The sequence below is a fragment of the Camelus bactrianus genome, chromosome 25 (genome assembly GCF_048773025.1).
Source record: "Camelus bactrianus isolate YW-2024 breed Bactrian camel chromosome 25, ASM4877302v1, whole genome shotgun sequence".
Classification (NCBI taxonomy): Eukaryota; Metazoa; Chordata; class Mammalia; order Artiodactyla; family Camelidae; genus Camelus; species Camelus bactrianus.
In genome coordinates, this window is record NC_133563.1 from 3792028 (window position 1) to 3816412 (window position 24385).

The following is a 24385-nucleotide window of genomic DNA, read 5'->3' on the forward strand; positions in this document are numbered from 1 at the left end:
GAGGTACTGCAATGCCTGACACATTGAAAGCAAGCAATTAGTATCAATTATTTCCAGTTTTATCCATGGTCCTAACTCCCGCCAACATATTAGATAATTCCTGTAAGTTTAATTTCTACCTTTACTTTTTTTTCTCTATTCAATAAGAAGGCTTTATTGCCCCCCAGTATTTTTATGTTCCTTTAATGTCACAGTCCACCCAGTCACCCAAATCAGAAACCTGAAAGTGAACCTTGTTTCTGCTTCTTTACTTCTTCTGTCCAAGTCATAAAATTCTCACAATTCTTCCTCCTAAACAGGCTTTTCATTCATCTCTCCTGCCTCTCCCTTCTTCCTTTGCCCCAGTTTAGATCCTGGATTTCTGCTTTAGCCTCCCAAGTGATCTCTCCCTCTAGAGGGTTTCCATATACCTCTTTCCTAAGACTTTTTCTAAAATGCAAATCTGATCATGTTACTCCCTAGCTTAAAGCCTCAAAAAGCTTAAAACAATAGGAGGCAAATACAGGCATGCAAGAACCTTCATTTTTTATTTCTTCCTACTTTTTTAACCTCATCTCCTGCCACTGACCATACATATCATACACCTCAGGGATACTGAGATACATGTCATTCTCCAGTGTGCCTGCTCACTCACTCATGCCTCTGGGTCTGTTCTGCTGGTCCCTCTACCTATCCTGTCCTACAGTGTCTCCTCCTCTGTGATTTCTTCATTGATCTCCCTCCCTTCCACCAAGGGAGGGTTAATCCCATCTTCAGGTTCCACAGTCTCAATGAGAGCAGTTCTCTCAAAATATGTTAATAATTTGTTTCTATGTCTTCTTCTCTACTAGATTATGAGGCCCCTGAGGGAAAGCACCAGGGATGGATTCTTGTCCCTAACAAGTGTCTACTCACAGAAGTGCTCAATAAATGTTTGAAAAATCGTTGAACTCCCCACCAAAGAAGAGCTATCTTCTGACTTCTCACCTAGGACTCTCCTTCCTGGTGATCATGCTCTCTTAACTCAGTTTAGGGATTCAAAATCACAATAGTCTTTGGAGCACTCAAGGTGATTCCCATTTCCAAGTCCAACCTCTTGGCCAAGTCCTCAACATGCACATCCCTTTCTGCTATACCTCTCTACCTGTGTAGGCAGTTCATGCTCAGCATAACCAAGCTATACTCATCTTCTCCACACACTGCTCACCTTGACCCTAGGTCTTCGCTAGCCTATCCTATACCTGCTCCCACTCCACCAAGATCTAGCCCTGCAGGCAAGATCTAGACTTGCTGCCAGTTGTCAACCCTAATGATTTCTCTTACCCAGTTATCCACTCTACCTTTTTCAAAAGATTTCTTACTTTTACCTGTGTTTTTTACTGTTAGAATACTGATTTTGCTCAACTTCTCTGCTCCCCAGCCCAGGATTTCTTGATGGCTTAAATCATCTTTCTTTCTTCTTCCAACCTGAGAAAGAATGACTCTCCTCCCCTTAGATGGTCCTTCTCCCACTCTTACAACCTAGTCCTTGACCCCTTCCCAGGAGCTCAGGAGAGAGTCAGTTATTCCTCTCTTTATTTTTTTCCTCTCCACTTATAGACATATTCTCCTTATCCTAAAAAATAAAATTATTTTAGCTCAGTCCTTTCTTTTGCCATCCTCTGAAAGGAAAAGAGATGGAGATAAATTCTAGCTTCACCACTTCCTAAAGTGTAACTTTTTTGATCCTCAGTTTCTTTTTTTGTAAAAGGATACCAAAAAAGAGATAGTGTTCCCTCAAAGGACTGTTATGAAGAGTTAAGGTTAATGCTATCAAGTGCCTAGCACAGTGCACAGTGTGGAACACAAAAAATCTGCTCTTTTATTGCTATTACACAGTAGACAACGAGTAAATATTATTGCCCTGATCCCTCTCACAGAGCATATAACAGTATGTACTTTGTTAAGGAAGACTAGAGTTAAAATTCATCCATAGGAAGCTTTTGCAGATTAATCTCAACTATTCTGTCCATACCCTTTTTGAGACCCCATTAATATTTATACAGTCATATGTTTTTCAAAAATGATATTCAGATAAGTGATTTCTACTTCAAATTAGACACTCCAACAATATGGTAATTACTCAAAAATATTTTTTAGAATTCCTCTTTAAGGAAGTTTTCTCAGAACATACACATGACCTTCTTTGTCATAGATATTAGTGACAGAGTGAATGCTGGTCTTTTGGGGATGGTCACATGACAAATACTAGGTCTAATGGTGGCTAATAAAGTTATCTAACTTCCTTAGATGCATTTTTCCACACATATTGAGAATATTATATGTGTGTGGTTTTTCCTTAATAGTGATAAATCATCATTTTTCTTACAAAGTTTGTGCTTTTTTGAGAAAGCCAAAAGTCATTTAAAGCTACCAGTGATGAATAAGGTGGCTTCAAAATATGCCAGATTTTTTGGGGGGCAGGAGGAGGAAAAAAATATAACAATAAAACAAATAAAATGCAACAAAAGCAAAGTGAAATTTAACTATTAAGAAATAATTTTTTTCTTTTATGACCCAGAAACTGGCTTTGAAGGTAATTCTAAAATGTTTCGGGACTAATAGCCTCCAAGGGTGCATATTTTGAGAGACAACGTTCTATATGTGTAAATTTGACTTAAAAATAGGTTTCTGTTTTACTCACAACTGGGATAAAGACGATCTCAGTTTATATCCAAGATTTCCTATGCTCAAAACGAAGAACATAGAAACACAAAGAAAAGTCTGCCAGGAAAGATCCTTTTTTAGTGCTTGAGCCAATCTTCTAAAATTGCATATTTCAAATCAGTGTTTTTTCTTCTTTTTTAAACCAATGTATCTTGACAAATACATTTTTGAGATGTCTCCTTTAACACGAAAATGACCGAGTCTACAAAAATTCTGATGTAAATATTTAACAGTTCAATGAAACAATACTTACTCTTGATTTGGATGATAAAATCAGGTAATTTTTTCTCTGTAGTATTCTATTTCGCGACCTTTTAAACTGATTTCACGTCCCGCTAATGGGTCGTGTCCCAGAGTAGATGCAAATGTTTAAATAGCCGGTCGCGGCTGCCACGATCCAGTTAGCTCGGGCCTAACGCACCCTGGCCTTGACCAGCCAGCTTCCCGCGGCTTTAGTAACCTAGCAACCAGGTAGCGCAGGCCGACACTTCCGGAACCCTGGCCCGCCGGTGTCCAATCAGCTCTGCAGGTTCCCCGCGGAGGCTGATGGGGCGCTGGAGACTGCGTGCCCGCTGGCGTCTGCACCATGGTGACTGGCTGCCGCGGGGCGTGGGTAGCAATGGCGGCTTGGTTCGCTTTCTCCATCGCGACTGCGACTGTATTCCTCCTGTTGGTCCTCTCTCGAGTTTCACAGGCTCAGGTCTTCTTCTTCCCCTTCCGGCAGCCGGAGACGTGTGGCCACAACGAGTACTTCGATATCTCCGCGCTCTCCTGTGTCCCGTGTGGGGCCAACCAGAGGCAGGATGCCCGAGGTGAGACGGTTCGGGTTGGGCCCTGACCAAAGTAATATTCTGGCTTTGAGGCTGCCAGACCCCGGCATCGCTGAAACACCTTTTCTTTTGCGGAAAGAATGCTTCTGAACGGTTAACCGCCCACGCCTGAGAGTGGGGTTTTCTTGGAGAACTCAGCTTGCACACAACACATGAGGTTAGGGAAAACCTGAGTCTGCTACCCCGTAGGCCGTCGCCATAATCAGTTTCTCGGCTCCAGCCCCCCGGTCTTCATCTGGGGGCTCTTTAGGGAGGTACCTGGAAAGCTGACTACCGAAGTAAGGAAAAATAGAGAAATGATCTGAGGTGCAGAGGAGCAGGTGACAGGACGGCTTGGGGAGGGAATGCAGGTTAACGCTTGTAAACTTGTTATCTTGCTTTTCAAATCCCAGAAATTTAGAGCTGGAAGGGACCTTAACCATAATCAGGTCTAGTCTTCTCGTTTTACAGGTGAGGAAACGGAAGCCGAGATGAGGTCGTAATGTCTTATTTGTCGCCTAAATTGGAGACTAGAAGAACTGCTGTCTCTTTGCCCTCAGTCTCCACCTGTGTATTCCCACTATATTGTATGTCCGTAATATAGATTTCCTTAGGACTCAGCCCTTTTATTGTTGAATATTACTAATTGCCCTTAAAATCCCTTTAAATTAAAATTAACTTTTTTTCTTGAAACGTTCATCACTTGGTCCTAGTTCTCCTCACTGAAACTGCTCAGAATAAGATACTTCCCATATTTTGAAGTCTCGGATTTCTTAATCTCGATTTGGTCACCCATTGTTTTAAATTTCTTCCATCTTCAAATCTGATGTATCCTTATTTAAATCATCGTATAGGGCAGGTCAGGCTTCTCAGGTGAGGAAATATGAATGAGAAAGCATCTCACAGACTCTGAAGTGTAAGGTGTTAGTTTTATAGTTATGAACCCTGATATCCTACTACATGGATTCCTATGGGTGCTCTGTCCACTTAATGCCTTCTTAGAGAATGCTGTCCTTACCTATTCAGCAAGTTGGCTAGTGATTGTCTTGTAATGTTTGCTGTCTTTCCAGAGGAAAACAGTTTTTTTTTTTAATCAAGGTTAACTTTCCTAATAGGGTTTTGCTTTGAAAGGTAAATATGAATTCGTTGAATATATGCATATGGTTAGGTGAAACAGAAATGTAAAATTTCCCATAGCAGTTAATCAACAGTTTGATTATTAGTTTAATAGTTATAAGTTAATAGTTTATTTATTCTCACACTTAAAATGGTAACAGACAATATCCACTGTGCACAAGACACATTCTAAGACCTTTACATATAATAACTAATTTAATACTCAGTTAACTCCAAGAGGTAGATACTGTTGCCCCCATTTTACAGAATTAGAAGCCAAGGCACAGAGCAATTCAGTGCCTTGCTCAGGGTCCCAGGACTTAAGTAGCAAATCAAGGTTAGAACCTAGGCAGGACTGGCACCACTGTCTTGCTCTGGGCTACTGCTTCTCAATATCTTAAGAATTATTAAAGTTTTCGTATCTCTGAGTTTTGCTTTTGTTTTCCAAGGTCAAAATTGGCTCTTTTCTTTCTAGGAACTTCATGTGTGTGTCTACCAGGATTTCAGATGATCTCTAATAATGGAGGACCTAATATCATTTGTAAAAAGTGCCCAGAAAACATGGTATGGAGTGTTTATTTAAAAAAAAAATTACTGTAGAAAATAATAAATGTCTTTATTTTTTAAACTACAATATAATGCTGTACTCTAATAATTTTCCCACAGACTTTAAAATTGTTAAGTTAACTTTGTTTTTACTAGAGTAAATTTTGGAAGATCAGTGAAATTTCGTAAACTTGGAAAAAACAGAAAGGTATTGCTTTTTAAATTTTAAAATTTTAAAATCTGGAATCCAAAAACATCACAAAGCTGTGAAAATTTGTGTGTCTTTATTTTTCCTCATAGAGTAACTGAGTTATAAAGGAAAATAGATGAGTGATACATACATAGCGAAGTTTGGAATATGTGTCTCCTGTGGTGCAGATTGAGCTCAGCATCTTAGGCTTATTGTGTCAACAGTTTTATATAATTCATGTTCATAATGATATCTAAGGTGTAAGTAAGTTCATGAAATGCTAATTCATCACTAGATAGGTTAAATAATATCTGTTGCTGTTTTGTTAATTTCATTATATCATAATTTTTGAAAAATTAGTAAATTAATATTAACTACATGTGACAATTCTTAATTAACAGAAATACATCTTTCAGTCATTTTGGATAATTAAGAGTCTTAGTGTGACAGTTCTGACTTTTATCGTAATGTTTCTTCTCATTATCTGTATTAAAAAAACAGTTGAATTTGGGAATTTAATAGTCTTTTAACAGTTATCCTAGTTGATGGCTGGTACTTAAACGTTTGATGATCATTTTGATACTTCATATTTTTAGAAACATTGATCCTACCTGAATTATCAGTGATTAAAAGCTGCTGATAGGAAATGGTACCAAAGCAGATTTATTTTTCAGTGATATTACTAAGCTATCATAATTTTTAAATAGTCCTATATGTATAAATGTACTGATAAATATAGGAGCATTTCTCGTATAGCCAGTCTTTTCAGCTAAAATTTGCAATAATCTGTGGTATTACTTTGTTATTACCATTGTTCTCTGTTAATTTTCATTACATCCATGTTTGTAAGAAAATTACTGTATTTTTACCCCAGGTTTTTCCTAAACCATATAATATTACAAGCCCAATTTTGGATGATACCATATTTTATCAGAAACCTTTACTAGTACAAACTATTAATGGATGGAAGGAAATATCCTTATAATTTAAACAACTTGAAGTATTTTTGAACCATAAAATTCACCCATTCTGAATCATAACTTAATTTTTAAAAGCTAATATATTTGAATTTTTAAAAATTAGAATAATTATTTTAGGACAGGTAAGACTAAACTGTTAGTTGGCTATCTGTTGATTAAATCCTGTTGAATTTTATTGTTTTATGTTTGTAAATGGAAAAACTGAATGACAGTATTAATTATGAAAGAACTCATTTGAACTGGAAATCATGAAGAAGAAAGAACTATTGCCAAAAATTAATAATAGTCAATACATAGTAATAATGTATAGGTTCATTTTTTAATATAAGCACAAATTGGCGATCCAGGAAATTTTTATGCAGTTGATATGTATATAATTTATTTGAATATTGACTGCAAGTTATATACTGTTGTGGCTTTTTGAACTACATGACCAGTTAAGAAGAAGAAAGTTAATTAAGAAAGGGAAAATAATTTTTTTCTTTTTTTTTCTTTTTTTTTTTTAAGAAAGGTGTTACTGAAGATGGCTGGAACTGTATTTCTTGCCCTGCTGGTTTAACTGCAGAAGGAAAATGCCACTGTCCCACTGGCCATATTTTAGGTAAGAAGTAGATTCTTTGCAAAATAATAGTGATGAATCTTCATTTGTGTTTGTTTTTGATAAAGACATTAATTGAAATAGCTTGGTGATTTCTTAATAGAATTTTTTTGTATTACTGTTGTCCAAAATTCAGTGATGTTTAATACAGCAGCAGGAATTGGGAAGAGAATAAAAAGCCCTACCTGATCTAAAAATAAAAAATTGTTAATACTGTAGAATTAGATAGATACTTCCTTAACGTAACATGATAAAATATGTGTTTCAACTCAAAAGCCAAAATGATGCTTAATAGGGAAAATTTTTAAGCATTCTTACTAACGTTAGTACCTGGATAAAGCTCACTTAGGTAAGTGAAAGAAATAGGTTGTATAGTAATTAAATAGGAGAAAGTAAGAATCAGTTAGTAGCCACCCTCTATCGAAAGAACAATCTTTTAGCAAATGTGAAGAAAGAAAAGATCTCATCTGCATAGCAACAAAAAAGAAAGAAAAAAATCCTAGGCATAAACTTTAGAAAAAATGAACAATGTAAATTAATTGAAGAAACCTTAGAATGCTGCTGAGAGACACAAAGATAGGCTTTAATAAATGAAATACATACGTTGTTCTTGGATGAGAAAATTTAAATATTATACTAAGATGTCAGCTCTCCCAATAATATCTCTACATTTAAAGGAACTCTAATAAACTCAACTAGGATTTTGTTTGTGTTTTAGGGACTATCCAAACTAATTCTTTAATTCTAAAGTTTATCTGAAACAGTATGTGAAAGGCCAAGAAAATTCTGAAAAAAGAAAGAGGAAACTTCCCCATCAGATACTATGCACATTTTATAGCTACTGTAATAACATGTATGGCTGGCAAGTGGGTAACACAGGCTGATGGATGGAACTTAAAACAATTAAAGTAGATTCAATTCAAGTAGTGATGTGGTATGTGCTAAAAGTGGCATTTCATATTAGGGGAGAAAAGACTGATTAATAAATTGGTGTTGGGGAAACTGGGAAAATACTAAGTTGGGTTTTTACCTTATTCCTTAAAAAATAAGTTGTTTCAGGTCAGTCAAATATTTAAATATTAAGTATGAATCTATGAATGTAAATTAAAAATTAGGAAAAAAAATTTAATAGTCTTGGTGTGGAATAGGCCTTTCTAAGTATGAGAAAAAACACAAGCTATAGAAGAAAAATTGGTAAATTTGACTACATAAAAATAGTACCAGAAAAAACACTACAAACTCGAGAAAAGTTTATAATGCATGCAACAGAGAGCTAAATTCTACAAAATATGTAAAGCTTCCACAAATAAATAAGAGCAAGATGAATAACTTTTTTAAATGGCCAAAAATCATGAACATAGTTCACAGAGAAAAAATATTTAAATATTAAAAAAATATTCAACCTTCCCAGTAAGAATAATACTAAAATTTTAATTTAGACATAAATTTTGTTTTTAACCTACCAGATTATATTACCAACCTTTTTGAACTTGGACAGTGTATTTATAAGGATACAGGGAGACAGTTGTTCACATATTATTGGAGGAGTATAAATTAGTACAACCTCTCTGGAGAGCAACTTGACAGCATTTTGAAAATGTAGATCATTGTCCAGCAGCCCCCATGTAGGAATTTCTTGCCCCAGTACAGGTAAATATGTCTGAAGAAGTGTATGCATAGTTTTTTATTGTAACATTCCTGAGACAAAAGCTTATAAACAGTGTAAAATCTGTCAAGAGAGTATTGGTCACATAAACTCTGATATATCCATACAATGGTATAGGGTTTAGCTATAGAAAAATAATACAGTTGTATAAGTATTGCTGTGGAAGGAAATCCAACATATAATAAGTAAAATAGCAAAGTATAGAAATGTTGATTTTTTTTTTAATCAGCAAATTTTTATTGATTACCTGCTATTTGATCAGCACTGTTTTGTGTATTTGGTATGCTACCATGTATGGTTTCTAAAAAAGATTATATGTGCATATATGCTTGTATATGCATAGCCTATTTCTGGAAGAATTCAAAAGAAACTGGTAACAGTGTTGCCTCCAAGGTGGAAAACTGGGTGTCTGAAGGAAAGGGGTAGAAAAGAGACTTAATTTTCACTTTAAATTCTTCTGTGCCTTTTGTTTTTATATTTATATTTATGCATTACCTATTCAAAAATAATTTTTTAGAGGGATGAAAATCCCTGCCATCAATTTATTTAAAATCTAATTAGAAGGTAGGAGATGCATATGGAACAGTAGTTTGCAGAGCAAGATAGCAATAAAATATTTTCACAAGGGGCACATATATTAAATCATCAAATGATCACTATGGGCAGTCAATGCTCTAGGAGGAAGAACCCACTTCTACCAGGGCTGTTTGGGAAAGCTGCCGTGGGGAGCAGTGAAACAGGTGGACCGTGAAGGAGTAATGGGATTTCAGAAGGTAGCGAGAAAGAAAACAGTCCAGGCAGAAGGAACAGTGTGCGCAAAGGTATCATTACAAGTGTAAACATCCAGATTTGAGTGTGAAGGGATTATGAGAATAACAGTTTGTTGAGTTTAAAGGTGCGTTGGTCCAGGCTGTGGAAAGCCTTGACTGATATGATAGGATGTTCCGTGGGCATAGGCATTTCTTGAAAGTTTTGAACAGGGGCGTGATTAAGATTAATCTGGCAGCCATCTGTTGCATTTGTTCATTCAGCAAATATTTATTAAACTCCTGTGTGCTGGGCATTGTCCAGGGGCATGAAGAGTAAGGCAGTGAACACAGTGAACAGGGACAAAGTCCCTGCCTTCCTAAAGTTTACATTTAAGCTACAGAAGACCAGAAGTAGAACGGTGATGAGGCTATTGCAGTGCTGTACGCATGAGGATATGAGGACCTGAACCAAAATTAGGGTAAATCGTACACAAAGGAGTAGATGGTAGAAGCATTAAAAGGTTGATGATAGACCTAGGTGAGTGAAGGAACATGGGAATGAGGAAAAGAGAAAAGTCAGAACTGTCTCTGGGATTTCTAAGTGGGGTGAAAGCAATGATGATACATAGATTTAAATGCTGTGGAGAGCTGAGTGTGGGCTGAGTTACTGAGATTACTTTTGACAGTCTGAAATCCCTGGTGCTAAAGTTGCTGAGAGTGAAGGCTAGATGCTAGGGGGCCCAAACAGTGACTCTGGCACTTGTGATCCCTTCAGGTTGGGTGGCAGCTGTGAAAATAGTATTTCACTGTTTTAGAGGCTACTGTTACATATTTAAAATCCTTCATGGTATGAGTTCCTTAGCACCACCCTGAACTTTTGCTGTTAATTTTTTCTGTGGGTTTGCAGTAAGGATTGGGAAGGATGGGAGAGTGGACAGAGGAGGGTACATTTTACTTCTTGCACAGCTCCTCCCAACTCTTCCTATTTCTCTTCTTTTCTAAGTAGAGATACTGGGGATTGAACCCAGGACCTCCTGCATGCTAAGCATTGCTCTACCACCTGAGCTATACCACTCCCCCATTTCTGATATAAGAAGGAAATGCGCAGGTAGTCAGGTAGATAAGTTTTTAAAAATTATTAACCCAGAAAGTACATATCATTAAAAATAACAATTCATAGGGCTATAGGCTGTAGGAAGAACAAGTTGTTCAATTTTACTTTTGTTAAAATTATTTTTATCACCTTGGAAAAGCTTAGATCACGTGGATAAAATACTTTGAATAATGTTATGATTGAGACTAATGGTCTTGAGCCATTTTTCCCCAGTGCTGATTCTCTGTTACTCCCTCAGCCCCAAAGTAATTGCTGCCATTTTGATGTCTGTGTCTGAGCTTCTAGCATCTTTTTTTTAACCTGTTTTTGACATACAGATATGCCCCAGGAAATGCAAGTGGTAAATGTTTCATACCAAAAATACTATTCTACAATGTACTTTTTTTAGTTAATAGTGTGATCCATTAGACAGACCTACCTCGTTCTTTTTAATCCACTCCATAATATTTCGTAGCATTTTGTTATTTTAAATATTCAGATTGTTTTCTAACAAATATTACTTTGATAAATATTCTTATACACAGGTAACAAGTGTTTCTGTAGGTTAGGTTTCTGGAAATGAAATTGTGGTATTGTAGAATATGTGAATTTACAATTTTAATAGTTATCACCAAAAGCCCAGAAACTTACCAGCAGTCTATGAAAATACTTGTTCCCCATACCCAGCATAACAGGAACATACAGGTAAGAGATAAGAAAATTTTTGAGGAAAATATAATAATTTATCATGAGGATGATGATGATGATGATTTGGAAATTAGTTTCTTCTGTATTTTTTGTTTGGGACTAAGTATTACTTTTCAGTACTTTTATTATAGAAGTGCTTGACATGCCTTTTTTGCAAATAAGGTGTTTTGAGAATTATTACAATAATAATTATAAGTGGATTTTACTAAGTGTATAGAAGCTTATATGTTGACTATGAGTTACATCTTAATTGTTTCTAAATTATTTAGTGGAAAGAGATGTTAATGGAACCTTGTTGTCTCAAGCAACTTGTAAACTCTGTGATGGAAGTGAAAACTCTTTTATGGTAGCAAATGCTTTAGGAAACAGGTAAGCAGTGTGCTGGGTGCTGACTTCATTAATATCGTCTTATATTTATGTTGAATCTGTGCCTTTTCAAAGTATTTCCCTATCATGTTACTTGCTTCTCACAAATGACCCAAGGAAGGCAGATATTAACCAGTGAAGAAGCTGAGGCCCAGAGAATGAGACAGATTAGGGTTTAAATCTTGTTTCAGTCTCTTTTTAGTTGTTGGACCTTCAAAAGCTCAGTAAGTCAGTCTCCTTTTCTTTAGCATGGGGGTACACCACCCACTTCATAGGCTGTTTTTACAGCTCAGAAATAAATATGTAGAGTTCTACAGAGTTAGTGCTCAGTAAAAGGTAGCTATTTTTGTATGGTGTTATGTAATTTGTACATAATCTATGATATATAATAGTAACGTTTATTTGCAGCATGCTTATTGTCTACCGGGCACTATCTTTATGTATTATATTACATATAAATATATTAATAAATGTAATGATAATTGTAACCCAGTGTCCCTGCTTTATAGCCCTATTCTCTGTCATTCCCTGTTCCCCCTTTATGCGTGCATACCTGCACCCCCCCACACACCCTCTCTCTCTAACTCAATTATCCCTATTCCAGCTTCCTCAATTTTTTTAGAGGCCTACATGCTGACTTCCCTCTAAACACAGTTTCCTTTCCAGTTCCCAAGTTTAAGGTAGAAAATCCTTGAACAGCTTCTCGGGATCCTTAGTGTTAGATCATCATTTCTCTCAGGCTGACCTAGGTTGTGGCATCCGAATGCAGAGTGCGGGGCTGATCCCCTGTTGCTCCCCTCCCGGGCCTCCCCACACCTAGGTTGAGTTGTGTCCCATGCCCCAGCTCCTCCTCCTACCTGTTCTGTCTTGCAAGTAATGAGTAGCCATATAGACGCATCAGAGTCCCCACTGGTCCAGTGCCCTCCCTCCCTCCTATATCATTCATTAATGAAAAATATAAAGGGTTTTCCTAAAATAAGCAGAGATGATGGAAAGACTTTAAAAGTGTTGGTTGGGCACCATAGCAGTCCCAAGGCTAGCCACGAAAGGTCAAAGAGTGGGAAATGGCCAACTTTCTGGGAATCCCAGCCACTTCCCCTTACACTGGTCCTTCTACTTATTAGCATATGAAGCCACCAAGCCCATAAAAACCAGCAACATGGCGAGGCGGCCGCCCCTCTCTCCCTCTTCGAAGATGGCCCGCGCTCTGTCTATGGAGTGTGAACCTACTTTTAATCTGAGCACCCAGCCCCCACACCTGGTGGCCTTCCTCTTGTCTTTCAATGTATCTCTCTGAATAAATCTACCTTCACTCAAAAAAAAAAAGTTTTGGTTGTAGGTTTGATGAGCATATATTACCTTTTTGCTTTATGGTAGAAAAATAAGGAAGGTATATTCGATATAACTACTTACAAAAAAAGATTGAGTTTTATTTATATGAGTTTGTTGGGCTTCCTTGTTAATTGAGTGACTTAACCATCTTTGCTATTCAATATTATTTGTTTTATATTACATGGGATTTCAAAAGGATATTCTCCTGTTTTTGGTTAATTTTATCTATTTATACCTTGCCTTGTAATACAAAGAGTAGTATAAAACTATTCAAATTAGTGTTAATATTTTTAATATAACACTTTATTACAAGTACTTGCTTAGCTGACTGAATCTATTCTAATCCAGTGTTTAAGAAGCAGTTCTCAATTAAATTAGGGTTTGTATAATTCATTAACATTTTAAAAATTATTTTTGTTGTGTTGACAGGTGTGTCCGATGTGAACCAACATTCATTAATACCAGCAGGTCCTGTACATGTTCTGAACCTAACATTTTAGTAAGACTAATCAAATTGATAATGTATATATCTTTTAATTAAATTCCTTATATTCTTCCATAAACTTTTTTTGTCCTTATTTGTTTATGAAGACAGGGGGATTATGTTTCAGCAGCACAGGGAATTTTCCTCCACGTATGACTTCAGCTGCACGCTACGGAGAGCTTGTGAGTATGGTTCAGTTTTTTTGTTCCATTGTTAAGGATCTTTCCACATTTCTTCCTTCAGTAATTAATTTGGGGCTAAAATGAGAAACATTTATATGTAAATCGCTTTAAAACAGAAATTATCAGTCAATAAGAAACATTAGACTAACAACTCAGCATTATAATTTATAAGTACAGTTACTCTCTTTTTTACCTTAGCTTGTTTCTTTTTCTGTGAATTTCAGAATGTTTAAACTGGAAAGGTCCTTTATAGATCCTATAAAGAATGCAGTATAGTATAGATAAGTGCACCAGAGATTCTAAAGTTGAAGCCTGAATTTACCAGTCATTACTTTTATATGTTTGGACCTTCTAAACTTCAGTCTTAACTGTCTCTAAATTGGGCATGATGACACCGCCATCGCAGTGCGTATATGTGGTAGTCACCGAGATTTCAGGATTATTTGTATCCAAGTTCCTTATTTATAGGTGAGAACATGATGACATAGAGCTTTTGCCACAGAAGCTGGTGATGACAAGGTTTGGGATGTAAAATGGGAAGTGGATGAATTGGAACTGAAGAGGTCACCAACCCAACAGGATGGGAGGTCGATGACTAACTAGGAGTTAGTTAATGAGCAGAGCTTGGGTGCACAGGCTAGGACTGGTTGCTACAACCTTCATTGAATTAATAGGATGACTAGGAGGGCTATAAAAGTAACCATGATAAGGGATCCTAGTGAATAAAGCAAAAATTCCTCTCCTCTAGTCTTGCGGGGTGACAGGCAAGTAATAAATATTTGTGAAACAATAAAATAAATGCTAAAAATAGGGGTATACATAGGGAGCTTAAGATCATCCAGAAATTGGCTCATTTGTAATAATATGCATGTCTTCTGGGGATTCTTCTCCAGTCTTAGATTATAGTGAACTTCTGTATACCATTGTCAAATTTGCAGGCCTTTGATTTTCATCTTTTTAAACATTGTTTTATTGAGTTGTAGTCATTTTACAATGTTGTGTCAAATTTCAGTGTAGAGCACAATTTTTCAGTTATACATGAACATACATATATTCATTGTCACATTTTTTTTTTGCTGTGAGCTACCACAAGGTCTTGTATATATTTCCCTGTTCTAGACAGTATAATCTTGTTTATCTCTTCTGCATATGCCTGTCAGTATCTACAGATTTTGAACTCCCAGTCTATCCCTTCCCCACCCCCTTGGCAACCACAAGTTTGTATTCTATGTCTATGAGTCTGTTTCTGTTTTGTATTTATGTTCTTTTTTTTGTTTTTTGTTTTTTTTTTAGATTCCACATATGAGCGATCTCATATGGTATTTTTCTTTCTCTTTCTGGCTTACTTCACTTAGAATGACATTCTCCAGGAACATCCATGTTGCTGCAAATGGCGTTATGTTGTCATTTTTATGGCTGAATAGTATTCCATTGTATAAATATACCACCTCTTAGTCCAGTCACCTGTTGATGGACATTCAGGCTGTTTCCGTGTCTAGTGCTGCTATGAACATTGGGGTGCAAGTGTCTTTTTGAAGTAATTTTCATTTTTTCCTTTTCAAAATAAGTTTTTTTGCTAAAAATTCCAGTGATGTCTCTTTGTCATACTTAGTCTCAGATTACCAGTCATTTAGAGGTCGTGTTGCTTTCAGTGTCCTCCAGTCTGGAACAGGTCCTCAGTCTTCTCCTGCCTTTCTTGGACTTGGCAGTTTTGAAGATTACAGGCCTTACAATCCAGAGGGTGACCCCTAATCTTGGCCTATCCAGTCTTCCTTCACAATCAGGACATGCTTGTCAGGAAACCCAAAGAGAGATGTTGTGTTCTCAGTGCATTGCGTCACGCCAGGGCACAGGATGTCCACTGTTCACCAGTGGTGATGTTAACCTTGGTGACCTGCCATGAACTCACCATGTCTGCTTTAAAGCTACCATTTTCCCTTTGGCTAGTATTTCTGCAGAGGATTTCCAGTATTACACTTTTTCTTCTTCACTAAATCTTGACTAAATAGCTTTAGTCTCCACTGATGATACTTGCCTTTATCAGCCACTACTGTGATGGTTGCCAAAGGTTTCCATCATTCCTGCCACATTATTAACATTCTACTGTAATAAGAATTTTCCCTTCTCATTTGTATGTTTATTTGTTCATTAAGGACAGTATGGATTTGTGGGTTCCTATTTTATTCAATTTTTATAATCCAGTATGTGTATTATTTGTTTTGATGCTCAAAGTGTCCTAGATTTGGCCATTAGAAGCCCCTTCAAGTTGGTTGCTATGTCTTTTTGACATATCTCAATCATTCTTTGAGCATTTCCTTACTTTCAGACAAAACAAGATTTCCAGGCTCATCTTGTCCTTTTTCTGCCCCAGCCCTGGAATCAGCCATTTCTCTAAGAAGCTCTTGAGGATAATATTTAGAAACCAAGGTTATCATGCTTAGCAGACATAGCTAGAAAATATATGCACACATACATACATCTATAACTATTTCTGTATTTATTTTTATGTGTATTAAAATCAGTGAGTTGATACTGATACTTTCAATTCCAAAGCAATACCTCAGTTCGTTTTAGTCCTTCCTTTCTCGACAGTTTCTTCTCTAATAGGGAGAAATCTGGATCTTGTCCTCAACTTACTCACCTGCTCAGTGTAACGCAGCTGTCTTCCACACCACCTCCACATCCTCCCTCCCTCCATACTGCTATGGAATAGATCCATTGCAGGCTTCTCTGCAGGGAGGGGAAGGTAGGCAGGGAAAGGTTAAAGTTAATCTGATTCAGTTAATGTATTTCATTTAAACATTCCAGTCTTAACACTGATGCTTTCCTGAGGTAAAGTTTGGAATCCCTGACTTTTAAGTCATTTTATAACTGGTGTTCAGACTGCTTGTGTGTAGCCAGGGTATGAAACATGTCAACAAGATGTAGTTAAGATGGTGTATCTTGGCCCAGTCCTCAGCTTGGAAGATATAAGAACTCAGTTTTATCAGGGCATTTGTAGGTCAGTCAGGATCTAAGGGACCAGTTCAAAGTATTTAAACTCACAAGAGATTAAGATTAATAAACCAGAATGCGTATTCATTAGTTTATGTTGAGACTGTAATTGCCAACTAGACTAAAATACTTGAATTGACCCGATAACATACACTATTCCTAACTAAAAAGTGTACTTAGAAAATCACAGATCATATTTTCTTGGGTGATGCACAATTGAAAATGTAATTAGTTTTGTGTGGTTTTATAAGAAAAGCATCCAGTTCTTGTCTAGGAATATACCTGACAATCAATAAAGAATTTCTAGATATATGGGTCAGTGTCTTCCCATTCCCTAAAGATTATGATCTCACATCTTTTTTATTTTTCCCAACTTTAATTTGGAAAATTTTCAAAGTTGCAGAAAAGTTGGAAAAGTAAGACAATGACTGTGTGTCTGTATTTTACTAGGTTAAGCAGTCATTAATGTTTGGCCACATTTGCCGTATTTTGGTCTGCATATGTAAACGCATACATACACGCACATGCACACTAATTTTTTTTTTTCTGAGCCACTTGAAAGTAAGTTGTAAACATACATTTCACTCCTGACTACTCACACATTGCAACTAATCTTTTAGTCTCCTTTAGTTTAGAACAGAGGCCCTTGCTCTGTTTTGCTTTTGTGGTTTTTCTGTTTTTGCTTTTTTGGCTTTTATGGCATTGACTTTTGCAGAGTCGAGTCCAGCTTCCTTGTAGTGGCCCACAATCTGGATTTTTCTCATTGTTTCTCATGGCTAGACTCAGTGAAACATCTTTTTGCAAGAATATGATATAGGTGTTGTGTACAGCCCATTGCAATAACAAGGAGCACATAATGTCAGGATTTCCAGTTATTGGTGATACTAAATATGATTGCCTGGTCATGGTGCTGTCTGCCACTTCTCTCCATTGTAAAGGTACCATGACTAATAAGTTAGGCTGAGATTTTACTTTGAGACTATGTAAATTATAACTTTTAAATTGTCACATAATACACTAGTTTATTCACTGAAATTTATATAATTGTACATCCATTGAATATTTAGATTTTCTGTTATTAATAGTATTGCTATCAAGGCAGGGAGGGTATAGCTCAAGTGGTACAGCGCATGCTTAGCATGCACAAGGTCCTGGGTTCAATCCCCAGTACCTCCTCTAAAAATAAATAAATGAATCTAATTACCTTCCCCCCCCCAAAATGATAGTACTGCTGTCAACCACAGGTGTGTTTTTCCTTTTGGGGAGATAATTGCCTTAAGACAGATTTCCTAAGCATTTTCAAATTCCTGGGTTAAAGTGTGTGGATACTGTTTTATAAAGGATCGTGCAACTTTAACACCGTCACTGGCATTGTCTGTGGCTTCATTTTGCTTTTATTTACCACACTGGTGTCATTGCTTTCCATTTTTATTAGTTTTTTGGTGTGTTATTCAACTGTCTATGCATATGTATATTTCTTACAAAATGAACATTTTTGCTCGTGCAGGAGATGAAAATAGTGGTTCATAATTTTATTTTGGATTTTCTTGGCAGCTGTGGTGCCACATTTCATATAAATTTGGATTTATTTCCTTTGTCTGTATCCAGAGAATTTCACTCCGAATGGTGCTCCACAATGCCTCATTTTTTTAGCAAGATATGCAGATAAGCCTTACAGCAGTGGTTCTTAGCCAGAGGCTTGTGTCTGCAGCTTTTAAAGCACACGTATGCCTTGGTCTCATCCTGGAGATTCTGATTCATTTGGTTTGGAATGAAGCCAGACATTTTCTGTATTTAGGAAGTTCCACAGTTGATTCTGACACCCATCATTTTTTGAGAATCACCATTTGGAGGATTTTAAATGTTAATTATTCTGCGTATCCACAGTCTCCTGTTGCTTAAAAATAATTCACAAATATTCCTTTTTTATTACTTGCCAATTTAATAAAGTATAATAACCCTAAATAAGCGAATGTTAACCAGTACTAAGTCAGGATCTAGTTTTTCTTTTTTTTTTTTTTTGCCACTTTGATTTTTGTTTTTTTTTTTGAGTGAAATGAACAAATAGTTTTTTGTATTACAGATATACTTTATTTCCTTATATCTTTTGCCTGAGTGGTGTGACTTTGTAATGTAGTCCTATTTGTAATTACTGACATTGGTTAGAATTAATTCTTATATTCCCTTTAGAATCTATTTTTCTGATAACAGAGTAATGTTTCTTCCCATTCAACAAGATGCATATTAGTGTCTTCTTAACAGTGTAAAGTTTAAGAATTTCTATCTATTTGAGCTTAAAACTAAAATTCATCTTTTTGTTTCCAGGGCGTGTCTTTAACCTCAGAATGGTTTGCAAAGTATTTGCAGTCATCAGCAGCTGCTTGTTGGGTATGTTTGAATTTTGAGAAAATAATTTTATTTCATTTCATTTTGAAGAATTGTCCTACAATTTTTTCCCCCAGTTAATAAAACTTTTCTATGTAGAGATATCTCCTTGGTCTTATGCTGTAAGAAAATCAAACCCTTTCTAGTGGACTAAAAGAGAATACTAAAGAAAACGTTATTCATTTCACATTTCATTTTACACAGATTGAACGTGTCCAGACTTACTCAGCTGAGACTGAGTGTCAGGGAAAACTGATTCATACTGACATTTAGTAAGTGTTTATTGATGATCTACGATGTGCCAGGCCCTGTTCTCAAATCAAGTCACCTTTTTCAGGAAAAGACAGAGAAAAGTCTCTCATGGAATTATATTCTAAGTAAACGTCAGGTGGTGCTAAGTGCTCTGAAGACAAATCAGAATAAAGAGCATGGAGAGCGGAAGGCAGTGCAGGTTTATAGAGGGCGGTCAAGACAGGCCATTCTGAGAGGCTGACATCTGAGCAAAGACCTTCAGAAGTGGAAGTGAGCCATGTAAATATTTGGGGAAAGAGTATTCTAAGCAGAGACCCCAGCAAGTTCAGAGGTCCCGAAGCAGGGGTTCTCTGGCGTGCTCGTGCTTAGGAAACCAGAGGGAGGCCGGAGTGGCTAGAGCAGAGTGAGCAGGGCAGGTGCAAGGTGAGTCCAGGGATGAGGGGAATGACCATGATAAGGACCTGGAGTTTACAGTAAGGGATGTGGACAGATTTTGTGCAAAGGAGGACGTGGTCGAGCTTCAGGTTTTGAAAGGATCACTCTGACATGGAGAGCAGATTTTGTTTGGGCAAGGACGGAGGCAGGGGGACCAATTGTCACGAGAGTATTAGAGTAATCCAGGTGGGAAAAAGTGGACCCGCAGACAAGGGTGGTGCCATGGAAATGAGAGATGTGTTTAGCTTCTGGATATGCTTTGAAGATTGAGCCAACAGGATGTACTGATGACTTAGATACGGGAAGGGAGCGAAAGATGTTTACTGCAACGTTTTTTATTTGAATAACTGTAAAAACAGAGTGGCCTTTTCCTTATAGCGAAAACTGAGAAAGAAGTTTGAGGGGCAAACTCAACAAATGATCTTATTTTGTTGTTCATAAAACAAATTATTTAAACAAAATTGATTAGAGTTATATATATATATAAAATATCTACTATAGGAACAAATTATTATTCTTTTCAAATATAATTATTCCACTTAATTGTTTTTTTAAAGTCATGCTGTAGGTTTTTAGTCTTCTTTCAATTGTTTGTCTTTATATTCTCACATAAAATTTACAATTAAAATCATACACATGTGGAAAGTGCTTTTCTATTTAAATTAGAGCACAGGAATACCCCCAAAGAGAATTCATAGAATAGGTCAAGTTAAAACCAAGCATCATTTTTCTATCACCTTTTGCTTAGGGTATTAAAGTCCACGTTCTGTTTCTTTGCCATTGTTCTCATGTAGGTTTATGCCAACCTAACATCTTGCCAAGCTCTCGGAAATATGTGTGTGATGAACATGAATTCTTACGAGTCTTCCACTTTTGATGCGTGTCGACTGTTTCAGTTTATCTTTGAAAACACTGCTGGACTGCGCACTGTTCATTCTTTTTCATTTTGGTAAGGATAGTCTAACTACAGAACCGTCATTTTGACCTAATTCAGTGCAATTACTTTCACAAATACATACTAAGAACTGTTCACTATTATTAAACAATCGTAATTGTTTATAGGAGACAGAATCTTCCATGGCTGTTCTATGGAGACCAGCTGGGATTAGCACCTCAAGTACTCAGTACTACACCTCTTCCTACAAATTTCAGTTTTAAAGGGCAAAACCAGGTACAAGTCACTATATTACCGAAAGAAAACTACATTATGATTTATAATTTTAAAGCGTAACACGAATATATATATATATATGTATAACTGAATCACTTTGTTCTTACACCGGAAGTTAGCACAACATTGTAAATCAAAAAGATTTTTTTTAATTAAAAAGCTAACAAGAATGTTACTAGTCATAATTACTGGTTTTTAAATTTTTTAATTACCAAATTAAATCAGCTGCTGAGGAACTGAACACCATAGAGGTTAGCTGTCGTACCTGAGTACGCGGAAACCTCTGGGTTCTGGCTGTGGCAGCAAGTAGTACACTTGTGGGGCTGGGAGGGCTGGTTCCCATCAGCGGATGCAGAGCAGTCCCTGCATTTTTAAGAAGGGCTTCCAAAGACTGGCTGGGATTCTGTGCCTTTCCTCAGGACTTCACAGGTCCAAATTCTGACCTTCAACTTTTTGCCATTTTACAATGAAAGAATAGATTATTCTCTCCCCTGCTCAGCCCCGTCCACACGCACACACAGTAGCCAGGTTTGAGAGGAGGTTATGTCACTAGCACTGCCTCTCAATTCTGAAATAATAGCTTTTGTGCAAAAATCCAGTCCATTTAGTTAGGTGTGTTTAATCTGAGAGATACTTAGATTAATTTTGCTACCAAGTAGAGTTAGTTGAATTCAGTATATGATCTCCAGAAAAAGAAAGGTCAGTCAACAAGGAAAACATTGTGGTAGACTAGCTGTACACTCTGGAGGTCTGTCCTCTGAAGGTTGTTATAGACTATTCTATAGAGTACATTAAAGTGTTGGTAGACTCTCAGCATGTGGGATCGCTTCATTCTTGCTTTCCTTTCATCAGAACACAAAACTGAAGTTTGTTGCTGCCTCCTATGATGTAAGAGGAAACTTTCTCAAGTGGCAAACTTTAGAAGGAGGTGTTTTGCAGGTGAGTATGGTTCTAACTAGAGAATGACTAGCTTGCCTTACCTTTGACTGAGGCAGAGGTGAGGCCAAGACTAGATCATCGCTTGAATAGAGCATCAGTCGCTTGCTAGAGTTGTTTTCTTTTTGTGCTTTAAGTTAGAATTTCTTAAAACTGTTATGACTTAAAGATGCTCCCTTAACTTTTCATACCCTTGATACATTAAAGAAGTATTATAAACAGCATGTGTCCGTGTTGGGTGTTGAGAACGCTTGACTATGAGCAAAGAAGACATGTGTGAGATCCTTACCGGTTGTGCTCTTTTGCCGTAGCTTTGTCCCGACACAGAGACCAGACTCAATGCTGCGTATTCTTTTGGAACAACCTATCAACAGAGTGTAAGTCTGAGCTATTTTAGACAGTCTGTATTTTAGCCTCATTTTTCACATCAGCAATAATTGGAATAACCTTTGAATTTTTGCAACTGGAAATCTTTTGTAGTAATGAATAATTTCACTGATAGAATTCTTATTAATTTAATCAGCATGAAAAAAGTACCTTGTCATCTATAGAGTCTTAAATATTATAATCAACTGTTTGCTTCTAGGCATATAGATCTTAAAAATAATGTCTACCTCTGAGCATTTTAGAATAAGGTAAAAATATTACTTTATTTTTAGTGACTAGTAAAGTGCCTTTACTACCTGCTCCCTCTACCCTCCAGTAACAAATTAAAATGCTTCTTTTTCTCTCCCTCCATACTTCCCTCCCTCTCTCCCTGACCTTCCTTCCTTCGTTAAGGCATATTAAAACTATAGTATGGTACAAAGGAATACTATGAGTCATTAAACATTTGAAAGAAATTCGCTAGTCTACAAAAATACTTCTTGATAAAATGCATGTACACACACCACAGAACAAATTTTTCTGTGATCCCAGTTTTGTTAAAACCACAATGAAAAAGACCATCATGGAAAACAGATTGGAAGAAGATAAACATTTGTAACAGTGTGTATCTCTGGCTAGTGGGATTGCATGCATTTTCTTTTTTTTTTTTTTTTTTCCAAATTTTCTATCATGAATGTGAATTTTCTTTTATTATCAGAATTGTCTTATACATTATTTAAAAAAATGTTATTGTGTGTCTATCTTGGGCCAGGAGAATCAGCACTTGTTAAATGTCCACTGCCGTGTGCTCAGCATTTTATCATTTTTATCTCATCTGATCTGTGAAATAACTTATGTGAAATACATATTATTTGTGTTTTACAGATTAAAAAATGGTGCTCAGTAAGATTACATAACTTACTCAAGGTCTTGCATCAAGTAAATGTTCAATTAGGCTTAAAAACCGTAGTTTTTCCTCTGGTTGCCTCTCAAATAGTTCACAGCCTAGTAGAGAAAACAACCATATAACACAAAAGATTGCAAAGAATGTGATGTGTTGCTCTGTAGGTGTGAACAAGGTGCCATGTTGGTACAAAGAAGGGGCATCAGCAGCTCGTGGGGGAACACAGAAGGGCTTCACAGAGTGATACCTGGGCTTGTACAGTGAACGTGAGTTTGCCAGGCAAGCACAGTGGCGAAGGGGAAGGTCAGGCAGAAGCAACATTTGGAGTGTCAGAGAGACAGATGCAGTAGCAGAGCATGTTTACAGACTGCAGGCAGGTGAGTGTGAAAGGGCCAGAGACGGGCAGGACGCAGTGGGAGACAAGCCCAGCTCTGCTAAGGGGAGCGAAATCATAAACGGCGCTGCACCCCACGAGGAAGAGTTAGGGCCTCAGCCTGTAGGGTAAGCGTTTTTAAACCTCTTCACTGTGTTGTACTTACTGTTGAGAATGAATGCATCCCCTCTCCAGCTGGGTTGCAGGACGAGACCCAAGCGGTTCTTTACTGCTGGGTTTTTTTTCTCTTATAAACAGATCATATTTATAGTATGCATGTTTTGAAAGGCACATGGAAATGTATATAAACAAGATAGCTTGAAGATATTTTATAATTAAAAACACTCTTAAATCTTTACATTTTCAATTGGGATACTATTTATTTATTTATTTATTTATTTATTTATTTATTTATTTATTTATTTATTTTTCAGTGTGAGATTCCTGTCTCTAAGCTCTTAACTGACTTTCCCACCCCTATATTTTATGATGTGTACCTTGAATATACTGATGAAAATCAGCACCGATATATTTGGGCCGTGCCTGTGTTAAACTTAAACCTTCAGCACAATAAAATATTTGTGAACCAAGGTAAGACATCCATTCACACTACACTTGCTCTGAGGTGAAACTAATAAATAAGTCAACCAACATAATAATTTAATAAGCCATAGGTTATAAGGTTTTATATAGCATGCCAAAAAGTAAAACAGTAAGGTTGCTGGCATATTTAGAAATTTTTGCTGAATGTGTCAGACTTATTGTTAAGAAATTGTATGATTGCTAAAAGTGTATTGTGAGAAAAATTAGTAGAACTGTCAAATCGGGGCTTCTTAAAGCTGTCCTTGAGCTGCTTTTTGGACAAATTAGCATCTTTTATTATTTTTGTTGTTTCTTGTAAAATCCTGTTTATTTAGATAATTTGCCAGGAAAATCCTTCCAAACTGATCAGTCCAAACAATCAGAAGACATTCAAGTGAGGTGGGGAGGGCTGTTGCCAGGGATTTCTTACAGCAGTAGCTGTTTTTGCAACCATTTTACCTAAAACAAAATGTACTAATTTTA

At 36.6% G+C, this 24385-nt stretch overlaps 1 protein-coding gene across 5 annotated transcripts in view; it reads left to right on the forward strand.

The window, feature by feature from the left end:
* The first annotated feature begins 3230 nt into the window (after nucleotides 1-3230).
* Nucleotides 3231-24385, forward strand: part of TMEM67 (transmembrane protein 67) — a 44252-nt gene continuing 23097 nt past the window's right edge. For 2 of the 5 annotated variants that reach the window (XM_010968395.3, XM_045505445.2), the window contains exons 1-12: nucleotides 3231-3497; nucleotides 5086-5174; nucleotides 6834-6927; nucleotides 11410-11509; nucleotides 13268-13337; nucleotides 13430-13504; nucleotides 18824-18886; nucleotides 20365-20519; nucleotides 20633-20741; nucleotides 21594-21680; nucleotides 21989-22054; nucleotides 23755-23911. In XM_010968395.3, the coding sequence (XP_010966697.1) occupies nucleotides 3272-3497; nucleotides 5086-5174; nucleotides 6834-6927; nucleotides 11410-11509; nucleotides 13268-13337; nucleotides 13430-13504; nucleotides 18824-18886; nucleotides 20365-20519; nucleotides 20633-20741; nucleotides 21594-21680; nucleotides 21989-22054; nucleotides 23755-23911 (1291 nt within the window). In that variant the 5' untranslated portion in view covers nucleotides 3231-3271. Of the gene's footprint in view, nucleotides 3498-5085; nucleotides 5175-6833; nucleotides 6928-6952; nucleotides 9878-11409; nucleotides 11510-13267; nucleotides 13338-13429; nucleotides 13505-18823; nucleotides 18887-20364; nucleotides 20520-20632; nucleotides 20742-21593; nucleotides 21681-21988; nucleotides 22055-23754; nucleotides 23912-24385 lie in introns of those variants that run through there. The other 3 variants (XM_074353255.1, XM_045505447.2, XM_074353256.1) reach the window with 3 other exon arrangements.